The sequence below is a fragment of the Anguilla rostrata genome, chromosome 19 (genome assembly GCF_018555375.3).
Source record: "Anguilla rostrata isolate EN2019 chromosome 19, ASM1855537v3, whole genome shotgun sequence".
Lineage (NCBI taxonomy): Eukaryota > Metazoa > Chordata > Actinopteri > Anguilliformes > Anguillidae > Anguilla > Anguilla rostrata.
Genome location: NC_057951.1, coordinates 14343939 through 14358665, shown reverse-complemented (window position 1 = coordinate 14358665; position 14727 = coordinate 14343939). Strand labels below are relative to the sequence as shown.

Below are 14727 nucleotides of genomic sequence, written 5' to 3'. Positions count from 1 at the left end.
GGTCGGTGGGTATGTTGATCTGTGCTGCTGCGGTTATGGGACGTCAGATTGTTTTTTATAAGGTGATGGAATGTGGGAGATATATGATTCAGTTTACTCAATATCACTATTACTCCAAATTGGAACCATGTGCTGCAGGCTGCTGTACGGATGGTTGCGCCGCTCAGTATTTATGATCCAGCTCCAAAATTATATTCTTTCAGCTTCTCTGGCACCATGGAAACTTTTCCCCTCAGAAATTCCCACTTACACCCCCCCTCCCCCCAACCACTCACACACACACATACACACACACATGCCATTACCTGAGATGTGCTATAAAGCAGCTCCATGAAAGCACTCACCAGCTCGTTGTAAAACAAATATTTCTGAGAGGAAAAATGTTTCAGTGCTTTGCTTAAAACGCAGTGATCATGTTTTCAGCACTATTCACTAAACTGCCCATCTACCCGTTTCTCCTTGGTGTTCTCTTTCTCTCTCTCTCTCATGTTTAAATTTCATGGGTAACTGAGTCTGCCCCAGGGTCAGTATGGGTAACTTAGTCTGCCCCAGGGTCAGTGTGGGTAACGAAGTCTGTCCCAGGGGCAGTGTGGGTAACGGAGTCTATCCCAGGGGCAGTGTAGAGGCTGAGTTGGGATTGCAGGTTTGAGTCTAAGGTGGAGCAGGTCCACTATACCCTTCAGTAAGGTACGTAGCCTGAGCAGGTCTGCTGAGTTGAATGTGGTTGGCTGCTCCCATATTTCACCACATCCCCCATGTGCTGTCAGGGTGTTTATAGGCTGTGGTCTCTGAGGATGTGGAGATGGATGTGTGGCAGTCTAGAGGCATTAGTCTTGCTTCCTAACCGTATAAATGTAGCTGTTCCTTTTTCTTCACAAACACATTTACGAAGGGTTCATAGATCACCAACATGAACTTGTCAAATTGTGCTTTGGAGGAAACTACACACTGTATTGACTTGTGAGTCAGTTCAGATCAAATGTTGAGAGAATCCAGACTGCTGTGATGCAGCACATCCTGTTAACTGTAAATAAAGGCATGCAGAGTCACAGGCCTTCAGCATATCACTGTTACTGGCCATTTAAATACGCACACACACTGAGCACGCTAGCACGTTAGCATGCTGACTCTTCCATGAACCGCCCTGCATCAAGCTCGTCCCCCTGTTTTTCCACACTGACTGAGCAGAGTCACCTCCTCTGCCTCTCTAATGGGAAACAGCCACGTTACGTTAGAAATCAGAGTCTGATTCTCAGGCTGGCCATAATCCCATCTATTTTAGGAGTATTAAATCCATTATCTCATCCCTCTAACCTGGAGAGAATGGACCGGAAATCTGCTGTAACAGTCAGCCTCTTGATCAGTTAAGGTTTTGAAACCTTTTGAAAACCAAATTTCCTTAAGTCTTTTAGAAAACTTACTAACACAATACTGCTTCCCTTCTCTTTGAGCTCTCCACAAATGGTTTTAACGACCAGATGTCCACACTTTCAGCAGTTAGGACCCTGCTGATTCCACCTGGCATTCTATAGTTTATTCGGTTAAGAAAGTCCTCACTGAAGGAATCATTTGCCAAAGAAATACAAGACTGATTAAAAGCCCTAAATAAATCCTCCCTTGAAAGTGTCTAATTGAGAAAAATGAGCAGTTTGTTTAAGCTGGTGGGCCGAACAGTGTAAACCAGCCGGAGTTGGGTTTGAGCAAGTTTTCCAAAGCAGAGCGAAGGGAAGTTCTCCACTGATTGTCTCATCCATTCAAGCAGGACCGAGAAACAAGACCCTCCCTTTCCCCCCCCCCCCCATCTTTCTGTTTCTCTCTACATCTCCTTCCCTCCCCCTGACTTTTTGTCTACCTCCCACCCTCTCTCTCCCTGTCTCTCTCTCCCTCCCTTTTCCCCTCTCCTTCTCTCTCTCTCCTCCTCTCTCTCCCTCCCTCCCCTCCCTGGCCCCTGCCTCTCTCTCTCTGCTGACTGCACACACCTGCCTGCTTTGGCTGCGCACATCTTTAGCCTTGTTTCCCGCGAGCTCTGAAGCAGCAGATTACCGTTCCCTTGCTGGATTTTGGGAGCCACACACACCTTCTCACCTCAGACTCAGCAGCACAGGTAGGCTGGAGGGACCTCACAGGGCCCGAGACCGCGTGCGAGAGAGAGAGAGGGATGGAGGAAGAGGGAAAGAGAAAGTAAAAAATGGGTGTTTTGTTGCGGTAGAAATTGATGTTGTGTTTCCTTAGGGTGCATGTGGTCATTTGATGCTTGATTGTCAGTTTGTGGTTAACTGATGCTTGGTTGGCAGTTTGTTGTAAACTGATGCTTGAATGGCAGTTTGTGGTGTCACCATGGAGATGGTTGGGAATCCACCCTCTACCGGTGCTCTGGCTGTACACAGGAGCATCCTGATACCATAGCATACCTGATACACAGCATACAGGTGTATGCTCCATGTGCTACGTGAGAGAGAGAGAGTGTGTGTGTGTGTGTGTGTGTGTGTACTGGGGGTGGGGGTGGTGGGTGATTTTTTTCTCTGCATATGAGCTTGTTTTTCTGTCTTGGGTGATAGACTTGTGTGTCTCAGTGTGTAAGTTAGCAGTTTACGCACACACACACACACACACACACACACACACACACACACACCTACACACACACACACTCACTCACTCACACGTACAGCTCAGATGTGTGTTAGTGAGCAGGGTGCTGGGCTGGGGTCTTGTCCGCTCTTGGCTGCTACGTGGGGGAAATGCCAATACGTTTACGAGCCCTGCCTCTTTTATAGTCTCCCTGCCTTTGGCTCTTTGACATTTTAAGAAAAGCGAGGATTTCTTTGTTCCGTTTTTCTAACAGTAATTACTATTGTTCGTGCCTGTCCGTGCGGTTGGCGCTGTTGTGGAAACAGCAGCGCATCTGGAAATGAAAACAGGACAGGAGATCTAAGACCAGACAAGTATCGACCTGGAAAGGCTGAGTCCTGTTCTGCACGACCCGCGTCCTCCTTCCTATGAGTAGATCCTTTCCTCCCTGTCCCAGTCCTGACCCCGCATCCTTCAGCCCTGTCCCACTTTAGCCCACTTCAGCCTCATTTAGCCCCTGTCTGGTGGCAGCAGCATTGACACGTATTGCCACGGGCAACAGAAAGCAAAGGGTGGAGCTAGTCTGAGGTAAACACGAAAGCCCTGTGACCCGTATCTCATGAATTCTTTAATAACTCCTTTAAATCTGCGTGCGCTTGGCACAGAGGGCTCGCACAACGCTGGCACAACGCTGAGAGAACGTTACGTGGAGGTTCCTGCATTGCTCGACGGCAGGCCCGGCCATCGTGCGCTCTGGCAGGAACACAGCTGGACCGAGACTATCAGGGGCGGAGCCTCCGAACGTTGACCCTGCGTGGACGCCAGCCATGAGGGCGTCTTCACCCCTCCGCTAAAACAATAGAATTTTCCAGACCCTGGTGCTCTGACAGAGGGCTGATATTACTGCAGAGGGACAAATCTGAAACTTCCACTGGTCCAGAGAGATGGACTGAAAGAGAGGGAGGGAGAGAGAAGAGAGAGAGAGCGAGGGAGGGAACAGGAAAGAATAAGACAGGAAAGTGGAGAGTTGATTTCTGTCCAAGCTTAACTGCAGATGATACAGCTGTGGTTAATGATAAGCTATTTCTTGTGGAATGTTCCAAAAGAGCTTTAACTGTTCAGGGGTCTCTGTGGTATACAGACTGTTCCGGAAAACAGTTCATTCTTGCTGATTACCAAGAAATTAAACAACTTTCTGGCTCAAAAACTGTCCACTTGCATTGTGGGATTCCCCTGGCCTCCTGCACTCATATGTGGCATGTTTGATTTACCATTTGGAAACACAAAATCTGGAAATGAATTCTGTGAAAAGTGAAAAGTAGAAAGTTTATAACAATGAAGTAATCTCACACCCTCTCTTGAGCCCCTCATATGGGAGATGTGCTCTGAGAAAAGGAGAGGATGTCTGAGGACTTCGGCGATTACTACGATGAAAAAAGGAAGCAGTAAATTCAAGAATGTCCAGAGAGAGCACAAGGAATATTAAGAGGAACAGGAGGGGAAAATGAAGAGAAAGGAGGAAAGAATCTAAAAGCTCTTACTCTGGCCTCTGTGAGATGTTACTCTGCTCTCTGTAAGAAGTTACTCTAGCCTCTGTGAGATGTTACTCTGGCCTCTGTAAGAAGTTACTCGGGCCTCTGTGAGATGTTACTCTAGCCTCTGTGAGATGTTACTCTGCTCTCTGTAAGAAGTTACTCTGGCCTCTGTGAGATGTTACTCTGCCCTCTGTAAGAAGTTACTCTGGCCTCTGTGAGATGTTACTCTGCCCTCTGTAAGAAGTTACTCTGACCTCTGAGAGACGTTACTCTGGCTTCTTTAAGATGTTCTGTAAGCCTATCTTCAAAGTTGGAAATGTAATTTTAAAGTTATTATTCCTCAGTGAAGTTTACAGAAGGAAGAGGACTTGTCCTCATAAAGGATTTTGGAGGAACCATAAAAGACCTGGCAAGTGATGATGTGGGATATCTGACACTTAATTTTCCATGGCAATTAGGGCTTAAATTGCGCTAGACTTGGTTTTTTATCAGCCTATAGCTCATAAACACATCTGTAACACCAGCGGGGAGTTTGGCACCACGTTTTTTCTCTTGTTTGCTGTAACTGGGACTCATTATGCCTGGCAGAACACTTGAGAACATGACCTGTCTGCACCAGCGCTCCCAGAGAATGGAGCACAGAGGACCAAGTTAATACATCTTCTGAAGAATAATTTAGGGCATGACAAAGGACACTAGAGAGGGTGGAAGGCATGCAGGGGCTGAGAATCTGATGGGTCTGAGATTCTGATGAGCCTGAGAATCTGATGAGTCTGAGAGTCTGATGAGTCTGAGAGTCTGATGAGTCTGCAAGTCTGAGAGTCTGATGAGTCCGCAAGTCTAAGAGTTTGATGAGTCTGATGAGTCTGAGAGTCTGACGAGTCTGATAAGTCTGAGAGTCTGATGAGTCTGATGAGTCTGAGAGTTTGATGAGTCTGGTGAGTCTAAGAGTCTGATGAGTCTGAGAGTCTGAAAGAATATGTAATCTGTATATAGGCTGTAATTACTCTTCTAAAGCACGTGTTGCCCATGGAAGCACCCCTTGTTAGGGATTGGTCACTAACTACGCAGGTGCCGAATTAGGCGGCCTGTAATTGGCTGTTTTGGGAGCCAGGGAGGCAGGGTGTTCTGCCCAGCCCCTCAGTGCAGGCACTGCTCAGCTCTTTAGACAGTGGAAATGAGCTCTATCAGAGGGCACAAGTGCTCGCCTGCACCCTCCCAAACTGATGAAGGCCCTCACAGTGATGGGACAGGCCTGCAACTGTGACTAGGCACTACAAACGGTGGGGAAGAAAGTTAAATAGAGAATGAACGAAAACAAAAATAAAAATTAATGAACTGTTTGGCATAAGAGTCTAACAATCAGCTCACTTTAAATTTACAGTTGCTTTGCACAGATGCTATGTTCATCTGATGAGCAGAGCAGGCTCTTCTCTTTAGCATCTGTCTGAATAGCATCTGGCCCAACGCTACACCAGCCCTGGAACACTACGCACCCCATAAATACTAAACTCTCTGACCCCTGACCCTGGCACACCGTGCTGAGTGTCCTCCTGGGAACCAGAGCCACTGCAGCCTCTGCTCATATCGACAGGAGATTTGGATGGTTTAAAATGGCTTCCAAAACCAAACAGGCTGAAAGGGGGAAAAGGAAAAAGCAGCTCGCACAGACCCTTTTGGCTCAGCTGGTTTCTTCCAGTGAGAAGACTGACTGCTTGGATTGGCGGCTGCTCTGTCAGAAGTCTGGGAACGATGGCTGTCTGTTGGCCTGGAGGTGCTCTGTGTGTGTCGGGCCCTGCTCAGCATCCGCCAGCCGGATTTAATCAGCTCATCTGGAGCAGAGTGCCACGCCGGTCACACGAGGAGAAGGCCTCCTCCGGGCGGGGAGGGGGTGTGCCAAACGGCATCAGAGACACGGACACGACACCGGGAACGCCGTCAGAGACACGGACACCGGGAACGCCATCAGAGACACGGACACGACACCGGGAACGCCGTCAGAGACACGGACACGACACCGGGAACGCCGTCAGAGACACGGACACAATGCCGGGAACGCCGTCAGAGACACGGACACGATGCCGGGAACGCCGTCAGAGACACGGACACATGCCGGGAACGCCGTCAGAGACACGGACACGATGCCGGGAACGCCGTCAGAGACACGGACACGACACCGGGAACGCCGTCAGAGACACGGACACGATGCCGGGAACGCCGTCAGAGACACGGACACGATGCCGGGAACGCCGTCAGAGACACGGACACGATGCCGGGAACGCCGTCAGAGACACGGACACGATGCCGGGAACGCCGTCAGAGACACGGACACGATGCCGGGAACGCCGTCAGATACACGGACACGATGCCGGGAACGCCGTCAGAGACACGGACACGATGCCGGGAACGCCGTCAGAGACACGGACACGATGCCGGGAACGCCGTCAAACACGCATCTACCACCTAAGGGCCTGTAACACGCCTGCCCGTCACTTAGCTCTTAGAGCAGCTCGATTTGTGTGTCTAACATCAACAGATGCAGTATTGCTGCCTGTCATCTGAGTATCCACAATGCAATGTGCTCCCCAGGTGGGAATCATGGGATTTAGTGTTTTTCTATCTAATCACAGGTCACGGTATCTATACACAGTGATGATACATTCATTCATCATGCACATTTATCGTCATCCAAGTTTGAATGACAACTGATCATAAGACATCATAAGACAAACAAATATTTTTTCTCCTCCTGCAGTATGTCATACTTCAGTTAGGAAGAATAATGTGACTCTTACAGAGGGACACATCGTTACAGCTACTAATGTACACAAACATGAAATCAATTATATTCAGTAAGCCAGTCCAAACCTAATGCCTTGCATAACTGAAGCCTATTCAGGAATGTACCCCAAGCCTATATCTAACACAATTCTGCAAGGGGAAATAAGCAGTTATATACTTGCATCTTTATGTCTTATGTACTGGTGTTTATTAGACAATTTTTAAGAATCTTCTTTTGCTATTACTTTTACTACTATCCTTACGTAATGTATACATCATCGTTGGCTACCAGGCTTCATACAGTGGCCTTGTTCCTATGTAATTACACATGCCCATACACTTTAAAGACTGTAAGTATGCCTTGTTACAGACTTTATGTGAGTGTTGCTTATTTGCATTTGGGTTTATAGTGAATATAAAGCCCTAAATCATATATATGATTTAAACTGGGGTTGGGCGGGGTCACTAAGTCCTGGTCCTGTCAGGGGTCCACAGAGCCATACTGTGCCAGTATCAGTATCAGTATCAGTATCAGTATCAGTATCAGTATCAGTATCAGTCCTGTTCGTTCAACACCAGTGGCCTTGCGCCAGAATTTAATGTGCAGTTTGTAAGACTTTTATGAGTTATCATTATGATGATTTATTTGAAGCCAGTCTGCTTCAAATGCTAACAGTGCTGTGTGCTGAGTTGATACATGCTATTTAAGTGCCCTTTGACCTTGCCAGCAGTAGCACAGTGGATGGAGCAGAATGTTGCTGCAGTGAGCCAGCATGGGTACTTAGCTCAGGAGAAATATACAAGCCCGTGGCAGTACATCAGACTGCTGTTGTGTAAAAAATACTTGGCTACAGTCAAGTTGTCAGACCTCATGTCCTTCAGTGTTTTTATTTCACATTCTAACGGTGCCATTCAAAAACTTTTCAGTGTTATAATATTAACTCGCCGATGGCATCACATGACCTGAGCTACAGCCTCTCATCATTCAGCAGTCAGGTCTAAAAGCAAAGCAGCCAGGTTTATGATTGTAGATCACTGTGGAACACTGAGGAACACTGAGGAACACTGAGGAACACTGAGGAACACTGAGGAACACTGAGGAACACGGAGTACCGGGACTGACGGCTTAACAAGCCCAAACTGACTCGCGTTTCTTTTTTCTTGTGTTTTGTGGCGTAATGAGTGGTGTGCCTTACCTCTGACCTCTGACCTTTGCCCCGGCAGGCCCGTCCAGCCCCACAGCAGCAGAATGAAATCGGCCTGTCTCTTCCTGCTCCTGGCCTCGGCCTGCTGGGCACTGCCCTTTCGCCAGTCGGGCTTCATGGACTTCATGATGGAGGACGAGCCCGGCTCTGGGCTGCAGCCCACGGACCGACCGAGCCCCAGAGGCCCAACGAGGCCCCAAGGCCCAAAGCACCCGACAGAGCCAGAAGAGCGAGAGGACCCAACAGACCCGTTCTTCCCGGGGCCCGTCTGCCCCTTCAGGTGCCAGTGTCACCTCCGCGTCACGCAGTGCTCTGACTTAGGTGAGCCACGCCCGCTCTCCACTGGCCACGCCCACAAGGAGTCTGCAGAGCAACCAGCACTGTACAGCAGTGTTAAGGCTTTATGTGATGTGTACGTTAGATGAGAGAGGATTCTCGCCCTTTTCTCTCTCCCCCCCCTCCCTCGCTCCCTCTCTCCCTCTGTAGTGTGTTTATACTTCACGTAGGCTGGCACAGGCTGCAGGCTGAGCGGTTTTACCCATAGTGCTCTGGGGAAACGCCACACACCACAAACATTTGCCTGGGGGGACTGTGGCTTTCCAGGGGAGGGGGAGGGGGGTGAGGGGGAGGGGGGCGCATGACGCACGGTGGACAGGACCGTGGGACCCCTCCACTCAAAACCCCCTCAGCCACAGTGCCGGCTGATTGAAGGGCGCTCAGAATCACCCTGGCGGCCGGCCGCCGGCTCCCTGGGGCGGGGTTGGGAGGCAGCTGGCTGCCATCGGTCACCCACAGCTCCACAGTGTTCCTTTGGGCGCCACTCAGCCTTTGACCCAGTTCCTCTGCTCTCCCAGAAGGCATGGCATTGGGCCGTGGCTGACGGTGAGGAGACAGACAGGTCAGGCGGCCAGGTGGACAGGTGACAGTTGCTGTGGGTGTGTGTGTTTCAGGGCGTCTGTACTGTGCTTGTGTACCTGTGTGTGTTTCAGTGTGTGTGTTTCAGGGTGTATGTGCCTCTGCTTTGCGTGCAGGGGGACAGGAGCAGGTTTACCTGGCCATCTCACTGTCCTACTCTCCCTGTCTTTGGTCTCCAGGTCTGAAAAATGTTCCAGATAAAATCCCTCCAGACACGTCGCTGCTGGACCTGCAGAACAACAAGATCAGCGAGATTCGGGAAAACGACTTCAAGGCCCTGAAGGGCCTGCATGTAAGTCCACCTCCTCCTCTCTGATCCCGCCCCCTACATACTGATACTGAAGATCACTGAAACATCATAAAAATGCAATTTTCCTTCTCTCCTCATTTGAGCTTTTAGTCAGAAAAGAACAAAGAAAATCATTTTTTAAAAATGAATTATCCCTTTAACAAATGCAACAACGCTGGTCCTGCACATCCATCATAAACCAAACCAAACTGCTACATTCGACAGTTCAAGTCATGACCTGTCTTTATCATTAAATCATAATTTAAAGACCAGCATGGTGTTTAAAATCAACAAAGTTCAAACACATATTCGCAGTGGAGAAACAGACTGAATAACAAAGTCGATCAGTCAATCCTTTTTTGAAAGCAAAGCAGTTCAGATCATTGCACCGAAGCCTGCTTTTACAACACAACTGTGTTCTCATCAAGCTTTCAGTAATGCTGGCCAAAGTGCAAACAGACTTATTGTGCACACACCCTAAACTTTCAGACAGAACTCAGATCCAAAGAACGCTTGGCTGGAGCGGAGCGGCCCAAATGAAGATTTATCCTGGAGCGGTTGAGTAAGGGCTGGAACGCAGAGCGCTATTTCAGAAAGCTGATCTCCTGCCTGCTTTCCCAGCGTTCCTATGCAGTGTAGCGCCCTCCTGCTAATACTCTCACATCTCTGAAGGGCCCACACCCATTAGAAATGGCTTTGTTTGGATAGTGAGTTTAGTCCATGAAGTGGTGATTAATGGCCAACAGGTCAGATGTCCCAACTCATTTCCCCCACACTCCAATTGTTCAAATTCCTCAGTGTCTGAAAGTGTGTGTGTGAGCATGTGTTTGTGTGTGTGGCACTTTTTTCATGTGGCATGCAAAAATGAAGACTTGGTTTTTACACTGTAAAAGATCAGACTGTCACAGTAAATAAGTTATTTAAGTGATTTAGCAAAGTGTGGCTATGGGGAACAGCAGTGCATAATGTGGAGGTTGGTGACATGGTTTCCCTCCCACAGGCCCTCATTCTGGTGAACAACGTGATAACCATCATCCACCCTAAGGCCTTCATGCCCCTGGGCAAACTGCAGAGGCTCTACCTGTCCAAGAACCTGCTGAAGGACATGCCCGCCAACATGCCCAAGAGCTTGCAGGAGCTGCGCATCCACGAGAACAAGATCAGCAAGATCAAGAAGGCCTCCTTCCAGGGCCTGGTCAACGTCATCGTCATGGGTACGAGCTCACAGAGGGGAGGGGGGGTGGGTACAGCAGGGTTGGGCCCTGGGCTCTAAACTGAGCACCTTGAGGCTGAGGAACATCACTCACTATGATGTTTAATGTGTGACACAAGAACCCCCTGGCCCACACTGATGCCTTCGCTTAGACCACTCAAATGTGATTGGCTGTGAGTCAGAAAGAGTAAGCAGCACTAAATTCCATATGAACTCCAGCAGTCCTAGAATAGCACAGCCTCATTACTCCTTACTGGCTGGGGCTCCAACAGCACACAGCATAAAACACTCTGATTCACGGTTTATGTTCACAACCTGACAAGCGGAAAATAAACTGTGGAAAGCAGAAACAGGCATCCTTTTGACAGCAGTGACAGACTATTAGCGTAAAGGAGAGTAGAAAAAGTATGTTCAAACTGATAGTGGTATGAGCATTTCCTCTTGGCAGTTGTACCACAGTTATCCATATGACATGACTGAATTTTGCGTATAGGATTTAAATTAACGATACACCAGGGTTCTGTACTACATGGTGTGTGGGGGGCATGTTAGGGGGCTTCTTTGCCGGGTTGACAATGATGGACAGTTGACTTTAAATTTTTAATTCGCAATATAAAAAGGAAAAAATGCCTGAGATGTATTGATTGGATAAGGCAACTAAGGTTAACCCACTACCAATGTTAAATAAATGGAACAATAAAGGTATTAAAACTCATTATTATTATTAAATCTCTCCCCCAGAGCTGGGCTCCAACCCGCTGAAGAGCTCTGGGATAGATGACGGAGCTTTCGCTGACCTCAAACGGGTCTCCTACATCCGCATTGCAGACACCAACCTGACAGAGCTGCCCAAAGGTGAGCAGGAACCTGTCTGCTGTCTGTGGGTTTCAGGGAAGAGTGAAAACACAGCATTCTGGGTAAAGCTGCTGTGATACTGGCGATACTGTACTGTGGAACGTACTCAGACACGGCGGGGGCGGGGGCGGGGGTGGGGGGGCTACATTCTGAAGATGAAGATGTTGCAATACTAGTTCCCTCCCACATGGGGAAAACTGTCCAAATGACAAGGAAACCAGGCAGGTGTTGTGGGGGGAGGAAGGAGACAGCGTTTGATTGGTTTGCTGTGTTGACGTCTTTCCCCAGGCCTGCCGAGCTCTCTGTCTGAGCTGCACCTGGACAGCAACAAGATCACCAAAGTGCAGGTGGACAGGCTGAAGGGGCTCAAAAACCTGGCCAAGTAATGAAGCCCTTTACTCTACCAGCAGCTCTCTCTCTGTCTCTACCCTGCAGCTCTCTCTCCCTCTCTCTGTCTCTACTCTCTCTCTCTCTCTCTCTCTGTCTCTACCCTGCAGCTCTCTCTCCCTCTCTCTGTCTCTACTCTCTCTCTCTCTCTCTCTCTGTCTCTACTCTGCAGCTCTCTCTCTCTCTCTCTGTCTCTACTCTCCCTCTCTCTCTCTCTGTCTCTCCCTCTCTCTCTCTCTGCTTCTCATGCAGCCGTTTACTGGGGCAGAATAGACTGCTATTCACTCAGTCATCTATAATATCATTTATTATTATATTATTTCCAGACTTCCAAATAATTAGACACATAAACTAGTCATAACAATCCCACTGGCACCTGAAGCATGCCCAGAAGCTTAGCCATTACCTCCTGAATGTGATCTGATGCTCCAGTTGGCTTCGATACTGTGTGCCTAGTCCAAATCTCCAACTGCCTCCTGGCTCATGTAACCAAGGCTATCTGCCTTACTGATTGGCTTCTGAATGTTGCCTAATGTTCTATTGGCTGGCGATATGTGTTACTGAGCTCTCTGATTGGCTGACGTGCTGCTGCCGCCTCCAGGCTGGGTCTCAGCTTCAATGAGATCAGTGTTGTGGAGAACGGCACCATGGTGACGATGCCTCACCTGCGTGAGCTGCACCTGGACAACAACGCCCTGACCAGCGTGCCTGCAGGCCTGCCGGACCACAAGTACATCCAGGTGAGCTGGGCCTGGGCTGGGGCTGGGGCTGGGGCTGGGGGAGGGGCTGGGCCTGGGCCTGGGGCTGGGGGAGGGGGTGGGGAGGGGGTGGGGCTGGGGCTGGGGCTGGGGGAGGGGGAGGGGGAGGGGGTGGGGGTAACGCTAAATCAAAGCCCCTCCCTGCGTGTTATTAAATGTCTTTGATGTTATCACCATTACCCACTGCACTATTACTGCACTTCCATCACTTCTCACCGGAGGAAAAACACACTGGCTGAACTGAATCTATGAGAGAACAAACAGAGCTGGAATGCCACTGTCCAATGAGCCTGTTCTCTAACCCGCCTCCCTTCCCCCTTGTGGTTGCCATAGGTGGTCTATCTCCATAACAACAAGATCGCTGCGGTGGGCACGGAGGACTTCTGCCCCCCTGGGTTCAACACCAAGAAGGCCATGTACTCAGGGATCAGCCTGTTCAGCAACCCCGTCCCGTACTGGGAGGTGCAGCCAATCACCTTCCGCTGCGTCTTCGACCGCTCCGCCATCCAGCTCGGAAACTACCGGAAGTAGACCTGCCCCCCTTCTACGCAACCCCCCCCCCACCCCAAACAGACCGGACCCCCACTTTATATCACTGTGTGCCCCCTCCCCTTACCTAGTTTTGTGTACTGAACACAACTCACTGCAGCAGCACCACCTCATATACTCAATACAGCAATAAAACCACAACCAAACCCTGGTGTGCAGCTTACGCACGATGCACCGTATGCAAACCGGAACCCAGGCCATACTTTACACACTCCAGACAGCAACACACCAGAACCACAACCCATTTCACATGCTCCACACAACAATAAACCACTACCGGAACCACGTCTTACATACTCCCAACAGAACCAGAGCCTTACACAGCACTACAGTGATAGCCCATCCATAGAAGAAAGTCCATGTCCTACGCAGATCACACAACAAAAACTCCCTTCATAATCCAGCAGACCCTGAACCAAGTCCATTCTACCACATATACCCAAAATGACATGATGCATTTTATAATGGAGGTGTGAGATTATGAAAAAGTTTATTGTAAAGATGTCAAGACAAATGCAAATAAATAAAAAACATTATGACAAATTGAAAAAAAAAAAGACAAACAAGACATTGTAGCATTGAACCCACACCCAGCTGCTGAAAGGCTTTCAGGCAGACTGACTCTGCAGGACTCGAGCACCACATCGGGACCGGCTGGCCTGTGGAGCAGGCAGCCAAGGCTTAGCCTCGGCCTCACAGACACCAAGAGCAGGAGTACGAGAAAGCGCTAGAACATCAGGGCGCACCATCGCAAGTATGGCACATACCCTCAAGTGCACCGTTTCCTTCACATATATTATAGTCAAGTCACGTAGATAGATGAGTTTTTAATCTGTCACATTTCCCTATCTTTTGCTTGCACCTGCTTGCACAGAATCCTCACTGCACTGTAACATACAGGCAGAACAGATAGAACAGGCTCTAAGCTATAGGATAAACAGAGCATACACTCTCACACAGTCGGCTCACACCCATACGTTCGCATGCATTTATTGCCATTTTTACCTGCAGGGAGACATTTATGAATTGCAGCTGTACTTGTGTATGTGTGTGAGTGTGTTTTTTTTGGTTTGGTCAAAGTCATGGCCATGGGGTGCTGGTATTGGGGGCGGGGCTGAGGATGACCACACCCACACCCATGCTCCCCCGTGGCAGTGTGCATGTTGGATGTGTAGAGGCTGTATATAGGCGCTGTATAAAACATTGCCTTTGCTCTCACTGCTCTTTCAGACTGAAGCTGTTCCTCAGGGGCTCCGCCCCCGTGTTCTCCACCATATAAAACTCAAATAAACGATAAAAAACCACTTCTGGGTTCCGCAAGTGGGCTGACCCTGCAAGCACGCGCAAGTCTATGCGGTCAATGCGGGGGGGTGTTCTGACTGAGCTGTGTGGGGGTGGTGTTCTGACTGAGCTGTGTGTGGGGGGGGGTTCTGACTGAGCTGTGTGGGGTGGTGTTCTGACTGAGCTGTGTGGGGGGGGGGGGTTTCTGACTGAGATGTGTGTGGGGGGGGGTTCTGACTGAGCTGTGTGGGGGCGGTGTTCTGACTGAGCTGTGTGGGGGTAATTAACATTTTGGTTAACGAAAGTTGGGGAAATGATTTGTGCTAAGGAACATTGGGAGAATGATTTCTGTGAGTTTATGAGGTCTTGGGGCTTTTTATGCTAACTC

The 14727-nt window shown here is 49.2% G+C and overlaps 1 protein-coding gene across 1 annotated transcript; it reads left to right on the top strand.

Annotated features, from left to right (window-relative positions):
- Positions 1-1943: 1943 nt before the first annotated feature.
- On the top strand, positions 1944-14362 carry LOC135245938 (decorin-like). Its single transcript, XM_064319325.1, has 8 exons — positions 1944-2104; positions 8112-8413; positions 9187-9299; positions 10297-10510; positions 11251-11364; positions 11653-11746; positions 12353-12491; positions 12843-14362. Exons 2-8 carry the CDS (start codon positions 8137-8139, stop codon positions 13038-13040), a joined length of 1149 nt encoding a protein of 382 aa, XP_064175395.1. The 5' UTR covers positions 1944-2104; positions 8112-8136; the 3' UTR covers positions 13041-14362.
- Positions 14363-14727: the final 365 nt, after the last annotated feature.

Excerpts from the sequence above, each read along its gene's own strand:
- LOC135245938 (XM_064319325.1), top strand. The coding sequence starts at position 8,137 with ATGAAATCGGCCTGTCTCTTCCTGCTCCTGGCCTCGGCCTGCTGGGCA. Across the intron at positions 9,300-10,296 it reads AGGCCCTGAAGGGCCTGCAT|GCCCTCATTCTGGTGAACAA; the intron begins GTAAGTCCACCT and ends TCCCTCCCACAG. Across the intron at positions 12,492-12,842 it reads CGGACCACAAGTACATCCAG|GTGGTCTATCTCCATAACAA; the intron begins GTGAGCTGGGCC and ends TGGTTGCCATAG.